General features: G+C 39.6%; 1 protein-coding gene across 3 annotated transcripts; it reads left to right on the top strand.

The window, feature by feature from the left end:
* Positions 1–410: 410 nt before the first annotated feature.
* rybpa (RING1 and YY1 binding protein a) lies at positions 411–13,395 on the top strand. Of its 3 annotated transcripts, none has more exons than XM_046869981.1 (5): positions 413–575; positions 1,056–1,181; positions 7,380–7,886; positions 8,770–8,862; positions 10,959–13,395. In XM_046869981.1, the coding sequence occupies exons 1-5, from the start codon at positions 550–552 to the stop codon at positions 11,209–11,211; spliced, it is 1,005 nt and encodes a 334-aa protein (XP_046725937.1). In that variant the 5' UTR covers positions 413–549; the 3' UTR covers positions 11,212–13,395. The 3 variants fall into 3 exon arrangements, with proteins under 3 accessions (XP_046725938.1, XP_046725937.1, XP_046725936.1); XM_046869980.1 differs by lacking the exon at positions 413–575 and adding an exon at positions 591–988; XM_046869982.1 differs by lacking the exon at positions 1,056–1,181 and having other exon boundaries at positions 411–575.
* Positions 13,396–15,166: the final 1,771 nt, after the last annotated feature.

Raw genomic sequence — 15,166 nt, 5'->3', positions numbered from 1 at the left:
TCATTCTTTCCTTCTTTTCATGCTTTCCTTCTTTTCTTAATTCTTTCTTGATTTTTCCATTTTCCTCCTTCTTTCATCATTATTTTCTTCTTTTCCATTCTTTCCTCCTTTCCTATTTTTCCTTCTCTCTTCATTATTTTACTTTCTTCTAAATTCTTTCTTGCTTTTTCCTTTTTTCTTCCTTCTTTTCATTCTTTCCTTTTTTCTTAATTCTTTTTGCTTTTTCCATTTTTCTTCCTTCTTCCATCATTATTTCCTCCTTTCCTGTTTTTTTCCCTTCTCTCTTCATTCTTTTCTTTTCTTTCCTCCCTCCCTCCCTGCACGGTGAACCCAGTGCTCTGAACTCGTCTACTCGTTTCTCCTCCATTTTTCTCAAAACCCGTGGACTTTTAACGCGGGAGACCACGGATTGGCCGAGGCGCTGGTCACGTGACGCGTGGCCGCCTGGCGCCGCAGCGGGCTGAGCTCTGTGTGCTACAGCGGCGAGTCTGGCTGCGTGTGGAAGCGCCACACTGTAAATTACTGCAGGAACACCGCGCTTCTCCCATTATGGGCGACAAGAAAAGCCCATCCAGGTATTTCCTCGAACAGTCTTTCCGATGCATTTTGCAATATGCCTGCTCGAGGACTCGATTTTCGACGAGTTGAAATGGAAACGTTTTTTTTGTTGCTGAGCATGTAAAGAGAGAGAGAGAGAGAGAGAGAGAGAGAGAGAGAGAGGGGGGAGAGAGAAAAGCGCAGCAATGGCGGATCCTTATTCCCTGCTTTCCAGATTTAGACAAAGGAATTCAGGAGACGAGGCGTCTCCTATGTACTTTGTGCTTTTTTTAGTCGTTGCTCGTGTCCTCGACATGCACGAACTTCCGATGGCACAATGCAGTTATTAGTCGTCCCTGTTGTGTTCTAGCAGTGCTTTAATCGGGCTACTTTTCTTTATACTGAATTCATGTCGGTGCATGACTGTCATACTGATCAGGAGCACGCGTAGGTGAGTGACACGATTGCATCAAGCCGTGCAATATGACATGCAAAAAATCCTCTTTTGAATCCCGCAGGCCAAAAAGACACGCCAAGCCCTGTGCAGACGACGGATTTTGGGACTGTAGTGTCTGCACGTTCCGCAACAGCGCCGAGGCGTTCAAATGCAGCATGTGTGATGTGCGCAAAGGCACGTCCACAAGGTAAACTTTCCTATTGAGCAGCTCTGTGCCTCTCTTTCAGCTTCAAACATGTTCGTGTGTGTGAGAAATATGGAGGCATTCATCTTAACTCTTCACATGATCCCTGTACATGATCATTTTTGTTTGTCCTATGGATCTTTTTATAGATGATTTCAATCCTGCAAGACTATAAATCATGTCAAAGGTGTCCTTTGAGCATTCCCTTAGGACACAGTGAAAATCCTTCCAGAACAGATATAGATAACATTTATACACACATACACACACACACTGCTTTAGAGCAGTCTAGTGGAAGCATCTCCACAGAAACACAGGGTAAACGGAGTGCTTTATCTGCAGTAAATGTCCCTCGTGGAACTGAGGAGAGAAGGAGGGGGATAACACCACCATCATGGAACGGTTAGATGTTCTCAGAGCATGCCGTATCGATTTGTTCAGGCATGCCAGTGCAGAATGAAAGCCACCTGATTCTGACTCACAAACACACATATATCCAGGACATCTGCTGCCACGCACAAGCACGCCGAATCTCTTTGCGTACGTTAGTATTTTTGTTTTAGTGGATGATCTGCAGCAGGTTGAAATGTTCACATGGACGTCGGTTTAGCATCGATTTCACGGGAGTTAAAGAGCTGTCTGTTTTGTACTGAGCTGTGTGAGATGAACTCGAAGTGCGCCGTAATGACATGACAGGACGAGCGAGTCGAGTGAGAGTAGCGTTTCCGTGTCACGGCTACGGTTACACAATATAGTACAGTATATAACCCTTGCTTGATATTTCTCTCCCACACATAGTCAGGAACGCACGCAGAGTGTTTTCTGTTCCTGTTCCTTTTTTATCCATGTTTTGTAGTGTAGCAGTGTCTGGTTTGGCTTAGGAAACCCCAGACCTTTTATGACATGACAAAGTATGTTACATCCTCTTTTTTTTTTTTTTAATCTCGGTAAAGCAGGGGTCATCAACAACACCAGAAAAAGCTGACAGAAACATTCAGTGAGAGATTATTAGATTATATTGGTTGATCGATTGCTTTTCATTTTAAAGCAATTCTCCACCAAGGGTACTGTGGTATTGCCCAACACATTTGATTTTTAGAGACAAAAAATTTGCTGCGAAAACAGTATGTAACACAGCTGAGTACCTTGTCAGTGTTGCAGAACATATTTTCAAACTAATGGCCCTGAAACAAAGCACAGACTTGATTGCTGCTGGGAAATTACAGATTAGGAGCTATAACTCGCTGCTGTGAGCTGAAGAAGCTACCACAGCACAACAGTAACCTAATTAACAAAAGAACACAAGACACTATACAGCCAATGATCATCACAACCATATGTGGATATTTTTTAAACATTATTTCAGAGTTCTTCCTCTTTTGGCTGTTTTGAACCACTTTTCTGGAAAAGAGAGTCTCGCTAGATTTCGGAGAACATGGCAATTAGCATTAGATGTAGTGCAGTCAGTATACCAGGTCGTCTCGATGGTGTTCAGTGGGTTTAAAGAAACTGTATTTTACATATGGATGTGATGGTCAAGTGTCCACACACATTTGGCTGAATTGTTAATAATAATGTGTGTATTTCACCAGCTGAAGCATTTGTTTGGTTTATGGCTTTGAACACACAGATTTATTCATCCTCTGTTTATATGCCGCCATTTCCTCTGTCAAAATCGAATGTTTAGTATTATTCGTCTTAATAAATGGTTTTTGTGTGGGCTTAGTTTTTTGTTCCCCCATATACTTAAATTAATGGTAAAAAATTGTAATGGCCTGCACAAACAAAACCATTTTTCTTATGCATAAATGTATACACCCTCGGGAGCGATGAAAGATATAAAGATGACAAAAAAACATGTCCACATCTAGCTTTATAAATGAGGCCCATTGTCAGAGTTTATCACATTGTCATTATGATCTAAAAGAGAGTGGCTGTGAGTTGAGGCAGTGCACTCAGCCAAAGGGTTTTTATTGTGTCCCCTGTGTGTAGAAATGGATGTTGCTGTAGTTCTGATTTAGAGGCTGTGCAGAGGGTGGGGGTTGTGAAATATATGTGTTGCAGCCCAACACAGAAGGAATGAGACCCATTGAAGAGTAGTGTTTGAGGTCCGAGATTTGCAGTAGACAGTGACGTATTTAGAAGATCAATGGAATACTCTTGGACACATGGAGTGTAGCAGATTGCATTCGCTCTGGATAAGGGCATCTGCTAAATCCTGTAAATGCATTGATGTTCTATATATATATATATATATATATATATATATATATATATATATATATATAATGATATAAGTATTGGACCTGGTGCTGTCTTGCAAAACTGTAGTACTGTTAAAATGATCGAGGAAAAAAAAAGTAATTCCTTCAAGAAACCTAGGTGTAATAATCATTTATTCTACAGTCTATTCTTTATGTTTAGTGCAAGGAAAATGTGTGCACTGACCATTATTAGTACAAATGTGTTACTGCTGTATGCAATTAGGTGAAGTTCATTAGCTCGACGGAATACACTTAGTGTGCTGTGACTGCAGCAAGTCCTCTGTCAAGTCAAGTCAAGTTTATTTGTATAGCGCTTTTCACAACAGACATTGTCTCAAAGCAGCTTTACAGAAATCAACAGTTAAGGTGAATGGTGTGTATTTATCCCTGATGAGCAGCCATGGCGACTGTGGCAAGGGAAAACTCCCTTAGATGTTATGAGGAAGAAACCTTGAGAGGAACCAGACTCAAAAGGGGAACTCATCTTCACTTGGGTGACATCGAGTGTGATCATAAATCTTTCAACAATACAGAACACTGAAGAGTGAGAACTAACTCTGTGTGTGAGTGGGTGGGTGGATGTTTTTTATTTTTATTTTTTATTAACATGAGTGTATTGCAAGCTTTGGTGTTAATGCTGGTAGCATCGCTTATACCTAAATACATTATTTAGGGAAAATTAAGATGTTGCCAGACACCACATTAGCTGTGTGCGTCCCTGCTTGCATAATGTTCTATGAATTATTGTAATAACTAACTCAAATTTACATCTCTAGTGGACTCAACTTGTTATTGTTCTGTTCTCACACTACGGGGTTTTTTTCCCTTCCCCCAGCTCCAAAAGGAAGGTGGTCACCAAAGCTTTTAGATTGGTATCATGTAGAAAATGGAAAACGTGGGGTTGAGACATTCCCAGATTTATGGACATTTTTGTCTTATATATATTGCACTTCCTCACCACTGCATTCCTGATACATGTGTATCTACATTTTCAGTGACATAAAGACGCACAGTCTATACTAGCAAGCAATTAAAATGTAATTACTTGAGTGCTTTTATATATTTCAGTAAATTAAGTGGAATAAAGGAGAATAGGTATTTAGGAATTTGAACCGTTATTTAGTTTAAATGTCTGTCTATCCAAGAGTATACTCCTGGGCAAATATGGACAAATTCCAGTATGACCAACATCCTAAGCTTTTAATAGTCTTAAAAACAAATTATAGGACTGAAACGATGTAAGAATTAAAGTAATACTGTAAATCTCTTTCTGTGAGATTTATTAGTGTAACCAGGTTCCTACCTACCTTTCTGCTGCAGAAGGTATAGCAGATAACCAAATAGTGGATTTTAATTTACACCCAGACGTGTTAAATATTTGTGTGTTCGTTTTACATCAGACCTTTTTTAATCATTACCATGATTGTACCTTTGTGTACAATTAGACAGCATTTCTCTCCCTCCAAAAAAAATGACTATAGTTAAAAGTAAAATGAGCAAATGGTCTTATGTTTGTTTCTGTTTAATTCTTGGTAATTTTCTGACCAGTGAATTTTTTTTTTTGTTATTAAGGCAAGTAAAAGCTTCATATTTTGATATTTTGGGCTTGGTACATTTTTGTCCAGGAGTGTAGTAGATGTGATGCTTATTCACACGGAGGAAAATGAAATATGTGGTCTTCTGTATGTATAGCAGAAATATTATGTATAGCATACATAACATTTGAATTGTGCAACGTGAGTGTGATCAATTCATGTAATATTAACATGATCAGATTTCATTTTAAACCCTCACGAGGATATTGGCACTGACAGGACGAAATACAAACTGCAACATTAAATGAACTTGATTAAATCATGTGCAGCCCAAGAGCACAGTGAGTATCATTACCGCTTCACAATGCCAAGATCAATCCTAGGATTGGAATTGAATGTGTGGCGTTCGATTCCATTACAGGGCTTTAGTTATACAACGATCAAATGTACAAAACAAATTGTACTTGCATAATTCAAGTACCACAGACACACACACACATATATATACACACTATATTTCCAAAAGTATTGGGTCGCCTGGTTCTAAGTATGGTATGTGAATTTTGGAGTGTGCTTATGGATATGATGTGTTCATCAGCCACAGCCGTAAATACGAAAGGCAGGTACTGATGTAGGTGAGGAGGCCTGGGGCGCAGACAGCTTTCCAATTCATCCCAAAGGTGTTCAGTAGGAATGAGATCAGAGCTCTATAGCAGGCCACTCAAGATTCTCCTCTTCAAAGCATGTAAAGCAGATCTTCAAAGAGCTCACTTTGTGCACAGAGGCATTGCCATGCTGGAACAGGTTTGGGGTTCGAAGTTCAAGTGAATGCAAAAAATTATTATAGAGCATCTAAAGATGTCCTGTACAATTGAGCGACTCCAGCTTTGTAGTAACAGTTTGGAAAAGAACCACATATAGAAAAGGTTTTTATATATATATATATATAAAACCTTGTTGCTCTTTGCTTGCACAAATCCACATTTTGATTCAGAATGCAAACAGACTGAGGTCAAATCCCATAACTGTACAAGGGACTGGGGACCAGAACTAGAAATAGCATGAGAAAAATGGAAACTAGGTAACCTTTGATTAAAACACTGTGGAAAACCGAGCTACATTGCACTACAAAGTGTCTTTATATGTACAACAAAAACCAAGGACACACACATGAGCCTAGAAGACTGAAATAAATAGCCAGGAATTTGTGTGAATAGTGTGGATGTGTGATGTGATTTCATAAAACCTGAAGGAAGAAAATTCATTAATAAAATCCTGGCTCAGTTATAATGGTTTACAGATCCTCAGGCTCAGGGCCTGTTAATGTACCCGTATATCGTCGTACAGTTTTATATTGTGATTAGCAAATACAGATTCCATGCTATATATTTTTGACTGAATATTCTTGAAGGGAAGCCCATAGGAAGACGTGTGGTCATTTCACCACACAGGAATACAGCTTGCAGCACCATGTAGGTTTATATATTGTATAGGTTTGGATCAGGTTTTCCATAAGTGCTGACAATAAACCACATGCATCCCCTCTACTTTTTTTCCCAGTATCTTGGCCAGGCTATTAAAAGTTTCTAAAATGTATTCATTGATAAATATAGATCATGCTTGCATGTCTTTTCTATCCTTTAGGATTTACTCTAGCTTATCCTGTGTCCTTGTTTGCCTCTTTCTTGCTATCTAAGTTGATTATCTTCATCACAAATTAAAGATGTGTTATTAGTTACTCTTGGTATTTTTGATGAAAAGTAGCTATTGTACATCAGCTAGCTCTCTACTGTTGCAACCTATTTAAAGCATGCTGGGAATCCCCTTCCAGGCTTATGTTTTTTCCCCACATTGTGCTTTGTGTTTTAATAACTGTAGTTGGTGCTTAAAAGAAGTTTCTTTACATTATATCTCTATATTTACTGTTCTATAAACCCTGAAGCTGTAGGGTTTAGCTTTGTAACCCTAGCGTGGTTGATGATGGCCTTTTTAGCCTGTTCAGTGAAGACCTATTTCTGACTTATGTGGTGCTTTTAATTGGCCTTTATGCTTCCTGTGGCTCTAATTCTACCCTGTCTCTCTGCTGATGGTGATGCCACTTTTTATATACACATCAGACTAGATTATATGTTTATAGTTCCAGCTGTTCCCCAGAGAATAGTTGATATCATGCTGAAAACTGTATGATCTCAAATGCTGAGTACATGCTCATTCCTCATAGGTGACCCGCTAATCTGCAAAGTGATAATTAAATATGAGGTTTGTTTTTGCAGCACGGTGTCTGATTAACGCTTATTCCACATTATACACACAAATTATGTATATGATAAATTCAGTTTAATATCTGACAGTTTAATGTGAATAAATAAATAAACCAAACATGTATTTTATTCCCTTTCTAGAAAACCTCGTCTAAACTCGCAGCTCGTGGCGCAACAAGTAGCGCAGCAGTACGCCACACCTCCACCTGCTAAGAAAGACAGAAGGGAGCGCACAGAGCGAGACGACCACTACGACATAGACAATTCTGATTCGGACAGGCCAAGCGTGGACAACTCGGACTCAGACAGACTGGGCCCAGACACCAGTCACTTAGACAGGGGACACTCACATAAGGAAAGGAGACCGGAGCGCATCGGATTGGACAAACATCCACTAGTACCAACGCCAGAGGAAAGGAGGCCTGAGCGAGCTGTTCTAAATCCGGAACTGCACAGAGAACTTATGGATAAGGTTCATTCACAAAGGCCACCCATGGAAAAGGAGCTTCACACAGGCGCGTCCGGGACACAAGTGGCCGAAAAGGAGGACGTAAAGAAGGTTAAAGTAGAGAAGGCAATGGTGGACAAGCACAAAGAGAGGGAGAAGGTGCCTGGTGCCAACAAAAAGCCCACTGCTAAGAAGATAAAGTAAGTGGGATTTAGAGCTACAAGAGTTACAAATGCAGCAAATTCCAAAATAAACGGCACCCTTCAGGAACGCAAAATGTGTGGTTCAAATGGAAAAAAATACACATTTTCTACTCGAACATACACAAACGTTTTATAATAAAAAGTCATTTCTTTTAAAGTATGCAGGATAAGAATATTCTATTTAAAATACCTGCAAACAAAAATCTGCCTTTTTTTTTTTTTTAATAGCTTTTTGTTTTCTTTATAATCATAACCAATCCTTCTTTTGGGGAATAAATATGAGGTTGCACACAGGCAAATCATTATGGCCAAAAAAAAAAACTGCCGTACAAGATATAGACATACAAAATGTTCATTAAGCAGTAAGATATGAAAATGAAGGTAGTAAAAAGGTTCAGAGTCTGGAACAGGAAGAGAATGCATACGCATAATTCCCACACTTTACACAGCTAGGAGGATGTAAACGAGGTTAGAGATCTGATTTCAGAATTACACAATGTAGTTGTTCAGGTTGTAAAGTTTCTCAATCTGATATGATCCAGTACAAAAGCATTATTTCTTTAATACATTTTTCAAATGATCTTCCAGAAGAGCAAGCCACAGAATGCAGCTAGGAACTGTGTCATTGAAGCAGACATCTTGCCCATCTCTAGATTTGAATCAGTGGTCAGTGCCAGGGTAATAACCTTTTGTGCCCTAAACAATTTTTGCATCCCTTGGCACAATTCAAATAACCAGTGATGGTAGCAGCCTTTCTGGATTAAGCTTTGTTACCTGTGTCAGCAATCTGATTTACTTGTAATCCTCTGATGATAACTTAACCTAATAAATCCCCACTGCTATTTTATTCTCTAATTCAGATTATCCTTTTTATTCTCAGACCCAAGATCCTCAATAAAGGTCCTCCTAGTGAAAGAAGCAGCATGAAATCCGGGAAATCGGCCACTAAGGGCAACAAATCGATTATTTCCAGGTAAGTTAATGATCCCAATAATCCCAATGATATTTGTCTGTTTACTGCTATCCCATATGATGGACACTATGATGGGTGCATGCCTGTATTGTGTCTGCTAGAATTCATGGGCCTCTACTAGTGATTATCTTCCTGTTCCAGTTGAGGTCCAGTGAGTTTGTTGGCCAGTCAGGTTGTCCCAGTGTTTCATCATGTTTGTCAAATAAGTCACCCAGAGATTTCACCCTAAGCATCTTACAGTTCATTCTGGAATGTAGGAGTGTTGTGAGGCAATCTCAGTGTCTGACCAACAACTCATGATCTAGTTTTATGGGCAGCTATATTTATCCAGATGCACAACATACTGCCGTTGTGTATGCCGCTGCGATTTTGCCAAGGGAGCTTATGTCTGAATGTTGGTCACATATTATGTGCCCTGGAAAATGTCAAACAGATTATCTCGAGACATGCCAGCCTGCAGTCTGACCTGAAAGCTTGCCTTTGAAACACAAGGAGGAGTTGCCTTCACTTCGAATGTTACGCTTGCCTATTCCCTGTTTTTCAGAAATTATATTTTAGACTTCGTACCGTAACTGTGTTTGTAGCTTTGGCATCACTTGATAACTGCTGTGAGGCGCCATAAGAGGATCCATCAGAGAAAAAAAAAACATTGGCAAACTACACTAAGAATTGTTTTAGCGGTTGCAGTAGTGTTTTCTTCAACCAGTTAAAATTCGGGATGCAGCTATCGATAATTTTAGTAATAGCGTATTCTACCTGATTAGTCCATCGATTAATCAGGTAATCGGATTAGAATGGCTTCAACTCTTTATTAAAGAGCAACACTAAAAATACAATAAAATAAGACGGGTCTCTTAAAATGAACAAGTAATTAGTTCCCTTTTTGGAAAAATGAACACTTTTATTGCTGAATTTGCACTAAACCCATTTAGTGCATTTAATTGCCATATTATATAAAAATACAAATAAATAAATAATAACCATAAATAAAAAAAATATTAAAATCAATTTCAAATTATTTTCATAAAGGTAAACTCACTTGTTTTTCCTTTTTATTTTTTTAAGATTTTGTTTAAAATGATCCCAAGCGTTCTGTTGTGTTCTTTGGATTGAATCTTTCTCGCCCACTCGTCGTTTTCTCTCCGTCCCTCCATTTTTCATTCTGCAGCATCTTCTGTGTTTAAGTGTCGACGGGTCTCATTTTATAAACGTTGAACACGCGCAAAATAGGGCTGAAAACGTGCGTTCACCACTTTCGCGCAAAGGTTGTGATATATAAAAAAAATAAAACACAATTGACAGGAAAAGGTGTGCACCTGTAAGTAAACTCTGAGCTCTGTGTGCACACAACGTGCAAACGCAGAAGGTGAGAAGGGGAATTGGCAACTCAGATTGCGTGAATAACCTTTGCATGAAAAGCAGGTGGTACATCAGTAATATGGTTTGTGGGAAAACGCAGTGCTCTGTGTAATTACATTACATTTATGGCATTTGGCAGATCGATTCAGATCGACATATAAAAGTGCTCCGAGTCTCTATTAATAAATAAATCAACACTGGTGTGCTAGTTTACAAACCAGCCTACAACTCTTTTTTTTTTCCTTCTTTCTTCAAATTGGGAGAAGTGGTAATTTAAGTGTTTCAGGAAGAGGTAGTTCTCCACTCGTTGCTTGAAGATAGCCAGTGACTCCACTATTCAGACATCTAGGGGAAGTTCATTTCACCACCTCGGTGCCAGAACAGAGAAGAGCCTTGAAGTATACTTACCTCTTACACTGAGAGAAGGTGGTACCAGTCGAGCAGTGCTGGAGTATCTCAGGCAGCATGGTGCAGTGCGAGGAGTGATGAGGTCTCTGAGGTAAGAAGGTGCTGGTCCATTTTTGGCCTTGTAGGCAGGCATCAGTGGAGGGAGCACAGCATTGGGGTGGTTTTTCGGAACTTGGTCAGGTTGAACACAAGTCGCGCAGCTGTTTTTTTGTATTCGAAGTACTCGAGGAATCGTTCGAGTTCTAGTTTGAATATTAAACTGTAATGCAGAATGAAGTAACAGGCTCCAGTGTATATTTTTGAACCTTTGCTGTTCTGTCTTGCTGCAGGCCTAAACTGAAGAACATAGACCGAAGCTCAGCTCAGCAGTTGGCCATAACGGTGGGCAACGTTACGGTCATCATCACAGACTTTAAGGAGAAGACACGCTCCTCTTCGACGTCCTCGTCCACCGCTACCTCGAGCAGCGGCAGCTCCGAACAGCAACACCTGAGCTCCAGTTCAGAGAGTACGGACAGGGGGTCGTCCCGTGCCTCTACCCCACGCAGAGACCTTACTGCTGGACACAATGAGCTCCTTTAAGGCTGCTGGAAGTCAAGAATCCTCAAACACCTTGATAATGCACAGATAGAACCTTTACACTTAAAAGGATGAAGGATCATTATCATGCATGGGCGCCGTTTCCATCTTGATATTTTGTGGCACGGTGTACTGTGTGTTTCAATACTGTTTTTAACACACCCACCTCAACCCCCCCCCCACACAACTCGCAAAGCGTGCATCACCTGCGTCACACCAGTGACCATATGGAGCACAAGAGGAAGCGGATGTAGCACATCTTGGGTAAAGCTATGCTATATGGCCAAATGTTTGTGGGCACGTGACCATCACACCCGTATGTGGTTCTTCCCCAAACTGTTTGCCAGAAAATGTTGGAAGCGCACAGTTCCAAAGGATGTTCATGTATGCCATTGTGTTAGCTTCACTGGAACTAAGAGGCCCTAACTTGTTTTAGCAAGACGTCCATTAAGACATGGTTTGCCAGGGTTGCAGTGGAAGAACTTGGGTGTCCTGCACAGAGCCCTGACCTAAACCCAAATGAACACGTGGTGAATTGGAACGCCGACTACGCATACCAGACCTCCTTACCCAATAACAGTGCCTGAGCTCACTATTGCTCTTGTGGCTAAATGGGCAAATCCCCATAGCCCTGCTCTAAAATCTAATGGAAATCCTTCCCAGAAGAGTGGAAATTATTATTAATGCAAAGGAAGGACTGAATATGGAATGGGATATTTAACAAGCATATATGATTGTGATGGTCAAGTGTCAACATCGTTTTGGCCATATAGTACATTTCCTTGATTTGTAACAGTGAATTTCCACTGAACTCTGTACAGGCATATAGTCTTACATGCTAGCAAGTTAGCCAAAGGTGTGCTAAATTTGAATTATCATACATTTATTATACGTTTTTGCTGTTTTGGAATGGAACTTGAATCAGATCTCCTAAAGTTTACAGTAATGTTTGACTGGATTCCTTGAGGCATTGAGGAGTCAATTTCAAGGAGCTTTTTTATTTTTTTTCTTCTTCTTCTTCTTCTTTCCCTGAGCTATTAATGTACCGGAACTGATGTTGAGATGGCGATGGTGACAGAGATTTTAGTTTTAAAAACAGTATTGAAATGCATGAATGGTTTACACAATATTTTCCCAGAGAGACCTGTAGAGTCAAATGTTGTGGAGTCAGCATTTTATAAGTGGTAGAAATTGAAACCCTCTGTATGTTTTAAGCCTTAGATCTCTGTTCCAAAAAAAAAAATGGCCTGTATGTTTCTCTAACACTGACTATTCCCAAACCACATCCTGACACTATACAGTATGTCAGTTGAAGGTGTCACAGTTGTGAGGAAAAACCCGTAGAACCTCCCAGAGATAAAATGTGTACTTTTTGATTTGTTAAATTAATGATTGTATTTATAAACTGTGATAAGAACAAATAAATAGTAGATGGCTAAGCTGGAATTGCAAACATGAACATACTAAATGACTGTTGTTCTAGGTGCTAGTATACATTAATATAGGGAACAGATGGTTGGATTGGAAAACACAAATGAATCATTTGAAACACGATCAGCATTTGAAGAATAATGTTCAATGGAATCTCTTCAGTAAAGGCCATTTTTATATTGATAGATGTTATGTATTGTCAGTCTATCATTGATCAAAGACCATATAATCTGTTTCAGAACCATTCTTGTAGATGCTAATGCTAAATAACGTTACCAAGCTTTTTACATGCCACAAGGGCACATTCTTTTATCAAGTCGCTGTGAGCCAGGTAACAGCAAAATTTCATCCCATTCATTACTGCCTCAAAGCATTATGAAACTGTCGATGTGATCTTTATAGATGAAATGTCTTTAGTGTATTTATTTTGTGCAAGCAATTCTGTTCTTGTGTATGATCTGTAACCTTAATTTACTATGTAAAGATGGTTACATATAAGGAATACTTGTCATAATATAGATTAACACTATGTTTCTCTGTGGTGTATTAAGTATCTGGCACAGTTTCTTAGTTATTTTTGGCTCCATATTCCAGTCGTTGTGTGTTAAAATAGCAGTTATTGCATACAATGTTTCTCTCAATGCTGCTTGTTTTTTTTTTTTTTCCCATTTCTGCTCAGTCTGAAGTAAATCCTGCTTGGTGAATTCTGCTTGTAGCATAGCTTTCATTTCAAATAAAGTAACTGCATTTGTTTTTTTTGTGTGTGCATGTGTCTTTCATGCTTTCAATTCTTTTGTTTTATGTCTTCTCTTTCCTGAACATGTGTTTACAATTTGCTACAAGAAATATTCATTCTGTGAGAAATGCAAGTAGAGATAGGCAGAGAATGGTATGTATGAAGCAGTTCAGAGTATAAATTGTGGTTTTATATGGGGAAGAATTACTGACACTGTAAAAATTAGCTTTACACCAAATTGAAAGATCAACTTTGTTTATCTACCAGCCCAGACTCATAGCTTGGTAATTGCATTCAGTGTGTTTTGATTTGTAGATTGTTTTTAACAGACATTGTCCCAAAACAGCTTCTCAGACATAAATAGGTTAAGAATTTAACATTTAAATGGTGGTGCCTATTAGTAATGAACAAGCCAGTGGTGACGTTGGCAAAGAAAAACTCCCTGAGATGGTATAAGGAAAAAATCTTGACAGGAGCCAGACTCAAATAGACCCTATCCTTATCTGGGTTGTACCAAATGTCCATTCATTCATAGTTCCATCATTATTGAGGTGTGTGTTTACATTTACATTTACATTTGCGGCATTTAGCAGACGCCCTTATCCAGAGCGACGTACAAACGTGCTTTAAATCTCTAGTAGTGAATAAATCTACACTGGTATGCAAGAATACAAACTCAATATAAATATAACTCGAATTCTACAAACTTGGAAAGTGCTAATTTAGGTATTTCAGGAAGAGGTAGGTCTTCAGTCGTCGCTTAAAGATAATCAGGGACTCTGCTGTACGGACATCTAGGGGAAGTTCATTCCACCACTTTGGTGCCAGAACAGAGAAGAGCCTTGAATTGTACTTACCTCTCATTCTGAGAGAAGGTGGTACCAGTCGAGCAGTGCTGGAGGATCTCAGACAGCGTGGTGCAGTGCGAGATGTGATGAGGTCACTGAGGTAAGATGGTGCTGGTCCATTTTTGGCCTTGTAGGCAAGCATCAGTGTTTTGAATCTGATACGTGCAGCTACTGGAAGCCAGTGAAGGGAGCGCAGCAGTGGGGTGGTGTGGGAAAACTTGGGCTGATTGAACACAAGTCGTGCAGCTGCGTTTTGGATCATTTGCAGTGGACGAATAGCGTTCAGGGGAAGACCTGCCAGCAGAGAGTTGCAGTAGTCCAGTCTTGAAATGACAAGAGACTGAACAAGCAACTGGGCAGCCTGTATGGACAGAAATGGTCGAATCCTTCGGATGTTATAGAGAAGAAATCGACAAGAACGAGCAACATTAGCGATATGTGGGAAAAAAGACAGTTCATTGTCCATAGTTACCCCAAGGTTACGAGCAGTGGCTGAAGGGGAGAGCAGAGAGTCATGAAGTGTTATTTGTAGATCTTGACCTGGAGATGAATCACTTGGGATGACCAGCAGTTCTGTTTTGCTGGGGTTGAGTTTAAGTTGGTGAGCCCTCATCCATAAAGATATGTCTGACAAGCATGCTGAGATCCGAGCGGAAGCTGTGGTATCTGATGGAGGGAAAGAAAAGATGAGTTGAGTGTCATCTGCATAGCAGTGATAAGAAAACCCATGTGAGGATATGACTTCACCAATGGAGTGGGTATAGAGGGAGAAAAGTTTAGTGATGTTGCTTAAATGCAGAACTGTTTATTATAATTGTAGTCCTAAACAATTGTAGCAGATTGTTAATTACAGTGCAAATATATTCTCCTAGTTCTTATAGTAGCTTCATGGATCTTTAGGATGTTTGTGTGGAACCATCATCAGTTGCACTCCAATTGAAGA

Source organism: Silurus meridionalis, chromosome 16 (genome assembly GCF_014805685.1).
Source record: "Silurus meridionalis isolate SWU-2019-XX chromosome 16, ASM1480568v1, whole genome shotgun sequence".
In the NCBI taxonomy this organism is placed as follows: Eukaryota; Metazoa; Chordata; class Actinopteri; order Siluriformes; family Siluridae; genus Silurus; species Silurus meridionalis.
The sequence above is the reverse complement of the archived record's forward strand: the minus strand, read 5'-3'. Positions and strand labels throughout refer to the sequence as shown.